General features: G+C 29.2%; 1 protein-coding gene across 1 annotated transcript; it reads left to right on the top strand.

The window, feature by feature from the left end:
• The first annotated feature begins 2,713 nt into the window (after positions 1–2,713).
• On the top strand, positions 2,714–4,265 carry LOC105160499 (uncharacterized). Its single transcript, XM_011077897.3, has 3 exons — positions 2,714–3,035; positions 3,843–3,916; positions 4,063–4,265. Exons 1-3 carry the CDS (start codon positions 2,822–2,824, stop codon positions 4,117–4,119), a joined length of 345 nt encoding a protein of 114 aa, XP_011076199.1. The 5' UTR covers positions 2,714–2,821; the 3' UTR covers positions 4,120–4,265.
• The last annotated feature ends 230 nt before the right edge of the window (positions 4,266–4,495 follow it).

Raw genomic sequence — 4,495 nt, 5'->3', positions numbered from 1 at the left:
TGGTTTTCAACAATTAAACATTAATAAAGACCGTAAATCAAGATCGTAATTAATAGGCGATTCAGGAAAATTACACCACTACCCTAAAAAAAAAGTGTCGTATTTAACGCGATGCAAAGGTCCAACGGGCAAGATAGTAAAAGACAATACTTTTCTTTGAGAAGTCTACCTCCTTTGGCTCATTTTGAATTCAGACAAAGAAATAAAATAATAATTTTAAACAAAGAAACTCAAAAAACAAAATTAAGATCATCAAAAAAACCAAAATAATAATAATAATTCCTTCACAAATCCAGACATTCTTATATGGAGTAGGGTTTTGGCAGTCCATTTAAGAATCTTATCCTAATTTTTTTCTTGTCATTTTGCTGTGGACTTTTGCTCATGCATTGTAGCTTATAAGTTGGCAGCTTTTATATTAATGTTAAAGAATGTCCCAAGTTTTCTGAAAGTGGGCATCTCCTGCAATGCTATGTCCTTATCAAAATATTGCTAAATAGGACCCTGTTTTCACCCAACTTTTCTATTTTCAACATCTTCCAAGTACATATCAATTGTAGGGCACCCTATATCACTATTTCTCCCCGCGATTTAATCACATGAAAATCAATACATATGTTAGAATATACATTTAATTTTATCAAATAGATTCAAATTCACATTGACAATGTTCGATTTTAATCACTCAATCACAATGATTGTTGGTGCTTTATAATAATTACAAAGTCGGACATAAATCCGTATGCCATCCTTTTTTTGTTTTTTTTTACAGGGGGGAAGGGGGTTCATATTCTACCTAATCCAGTTAAGCCCGTTGATCAACTAGGTTGACGGTTAATTAAGAAGTCTTAGAATGGACATAATGTAACCACGTAAATACGTATATGTTTTGACACGTAGAATTCTCTATAAAGATAGTTAGTTATCATATATCCCTTTAAGGTACCGATGTTTTGGCATTAAGAGATTTATAAAGTGTTTACTAAGTTTATTTAATATTTTTAAAACTTATCGTTATATCAAATCTTATTATAAAAATAAGTGTTCATATAGTCTTGATAAAATAAGACGATTGATCTTATTATATGTTAGTGATTTAAAATTCATTATTAATTTGAAAGAATTTGTTAATATCTTAAGAACAAGTTGAAAATTCTTGTTTTTTTTCAAAAAAAAAATAAAAAAAATAATATCCTAACGTCTTATTTTTCAGAACTTCTAAGCTTTTTTTTTTTCTATAAAGAATTACAGAATACTTTATAGCATCTTATAAACTCCTAGAGTAATCACCATGATCGGCAAAATGTGAATTGACTTAAATACCCCACCTCAATTGTATTTAATTATTTCTTACACAAACTACAATATTTTTTTATTAATATCATATTTATTCAAACATGTTTAAAATTAATTTATCTTATCAGTTCTGATTAATTATTTATTTTATTTTTAATTAAATAAATATAATAAAATTTTAATTATACTCACACATCGAGCTTAGTTGTTGCGATCACTCATTTATATAAAATATCTTGATTAATCGGTATAACAAATAGATATTTTTTTAAGAAAAATCAAAATTATGAATTAAGGCTAATTAACGACGATCGCCATCTCCGCTAAAAGGGGTGTTAGATTTTTATTTTGGTTATAGAAGCAAAAAAAGAAAAAAAGAAAAAAGAAAAAGGGAAATTGTACTTAAAATTTCTTCCATATCCTGAGGAGGAATTATTCCATGAGTCACACGCCCCAACAAAATATCTCACCACCCGTCAATCGTCATCTCTCAACCCTGAGATATTTTCACCTCCTCCCTCCGCTTCCCCTAATCGCACCACTTCGTTGGTGTTCCTCACGCTCCTCTACTTTTAGTTTTGCACTTTTCTTTTATTTATTCACCCATTTTGGAATTGCTTTGGAGTGAATTTAAAATAAATAGTGAGTTTAAAAAATTTAAAAAAGATTAATATCATATTGGTTTGAATTAAAAACTGAGTTTTTCCCTTTTAAAAATATTTTCCTGCAAAAAATAACCCACCCCTATTTCGTATATTTATAAGAATTTTTAGTAATTTTTTTAGAAGTATTAAGAGTTTTATCTATTTGATACCACTCGACTTTTATAATAAAAATATTTTATTTAACAACAATGAAGAATTAATTATAATATGAAAAAAATACAAGTTATTGATATGAAGTATATATAAAATTGTCCTGTATGAAAAATAAAATACTAAATTACCTATCTCTCTTATTAAAAATGAAGCAGTGCATTTTCTTGAAAGACGGGTAAACTTTTCTATTTTGAAAAATACAAAAAATAATATATGAATAATTTGCTCATTTATAATATTATAATGAGTAAATTGTATTAAAAAGTCAATCATAATATGCATGTAAGCATTTTTAGTTTTTCTTACCATAATTATTATTTTTCAAAATCCAATCATCCAATTGTTGAACTCCTACAAAACACATCAATTTGAGAACAACATTTTTTTCTTTGTCCTTTTTTTATTTTTTCATGTAAAGCTCTTCTAAATTATTTATTATAAGAGATAGGGAAAAAAAAAAAAAAAAAAGCAAGCAGTGCATGGACGCGTCAACATGGAAGGGAGAGTACAGGACAATGATACTCTCACGCACCACTCGTAGTTGGAACAGGCCGAAACTTTTCTGTTAAAGACGGACCCAAACAGCCACCTCCAAGTCACACTATAAAACCTGGGAGCACCCGAATCTCAACACAACAAAAACCACACAGCCCTCCCGCCGTATTCCACCGGCAACCAACAGTCAGCGGCGGCGGCCCCGCCTACTGATGATGGCCGAGAACAGCAAGAAAGGTAGGGGATCAAGTTGGCATTGGACAAACGAGAGACACGTACATTTCTTGAACTCTATGGAGGCTTCCTTTGTTCACACCATGTTCGAAAGTAACGGTCGACTTCCCCCTCTCGACCGTTATTTACCCGACACCTCGGACTCCACAGAGGATTTGTGTAAGGAAAGACGGCGTAGGCACTCGGCCTCAGGTAAAATTCACATGTATCTCATATACGCACGTATAAAATTATGTAAAATTTTGTTGAAGTAGGGCATTTCGCTTTTCATTTATAGAATAACAACATTTGACGAGGATCGCAAATATTTAACCAAAAATTATGTTGAGGACAAATATAATTATTCACAAGTTAAAAGGAAATGCTGAAGAAAGTGATCCTAAGTTAAGTTTTCATGTTAATTATATCGATATTCGTTTATTTAGATCCTGTAATTTAGAGGTCTACATATACAAATACGTTTTTTTTTTCTTTTTTTTATGCTATACTTCTTAAAATACACTCTCCATTCAACGGTAAAACTTTATACAAGTATCCCTAAATAATTGTATCTGTAATTTTCTAAGATAGAGAATTTTTGTGTATTTATACCAAACCTCGACAAGGGTAAATGTAATTTATGTTAATCTTTCTTGGTAAGGTTGGAAGATCTTATTTGATTTGATGGAGAGAAGCACACATAGCTCATAATTAAAGTAAAATAAAATCCAAGCTCTAATTATTGTAAAGTTTAAAAAAAAAGAAAAAGAAAATTACCCCTTATGAAAAAATTATAACGATTGTACTTTTAAAAATGAAGCAATTTACCTCCATATCTAAGGAGGTAAATTGTTTCATTTTAAAAAAGATAGGGAGGTAAATTGCTATTTATTTTTTCGTAGGGGATAATTTTACTCATTTATAATATCACAGGGGTTGCTCGTATTTTTTTCTAATTAAATATTAAGTTTATTTTTTTAGGTTGAAATAATTAAGATATACAGAATTAAAACATTGTAGATATTGTTGTGTCAAGTGGGAGGACAGAGAAAAAGACCAGAATTTTATCATGCCAAAAATCTTCACAAGATCAGGTTTGTCTCACTCACTATATATATATATATATATCCTTTTAAATCAAGGTCACATGCAACTATAAATCAATTATTTATTTTATTTGGATTGGTTTTAAATAAATTAAATAACCTACATAATTATTTAATTTCTCATTGATTTTCAGGTGGTCCCACAATTTCAGAACGAGAGAGACAATAAAGATAAAGATGATGATAATTGAGAAAGATCATCTTGATGATGATGTCTCCCTTGTAACACCCCCTAATTAAGGAAATTAATATTAGTATTAATTGTTCTCTTCATTATTAATTACTTTATTAATTGTGTTGCCTTTGATCTTTAGTATCATTATTATTATTTTTCCTATTTCCTTTTTATTTATTTCCATTTTTTTTCCCTTTTTTTTTCCCTTTTTGAGATGAATATATACAGTTTCGATCGTATAATTAAAAAAGGTTCCAAAAACTATAAATTACTTCACAATTAATGCACCGGAAGGAATTTAATATTTAATCATGATTACTTATCATGGTTAAAAAAAATAGTCGTAGTAAATAATCATTAACCACAATCGCTTATCAATTATTGGTCGTGAT

Source organism: Sesamum indicum, linkage group LG4 (assembly GCF_026168435.1).
Source record: "Sesamum indicum cultivar Baizhima isolate 11 linkage group LG4, ASM2616843v1, whole genome shotgun sequence".
Lineage (NCBI taxonomy): Eukaryota > Viridiplantae > Streptophyta > Magnoliopsida > Lamiales > Pedaliaceae > Sesamum > Sesamum indicum.
This window is presented reverse-complemented; position numbering and strand designations above follow the sequence as displayed.

Bases quoted from the DNA above. Each gene is read 5' to 3' on its own strand.
- LOC105160499 (XM_011077897.3), top strand. From the start codon at position 2,822: ATGATGGCCGAGAACAGCAAGAAAGGTAGGGGATCAAGTTGGCATTGG. The intron at 3,036-3,842 runs GTAAAATTCACA...AAAACATTGTAG, and splicing joins GCGTAGGCACTCGGCCTCAG to ATATTGTTGTGTCAAGTGGG. The intron at 3,917-4,062 runs GTTTGTCTCACT...ATTGATTTTCAG, and splicing joins AAAAATCTTCACAAGATCAG to GTGGTCCCACAATTTCAGAA.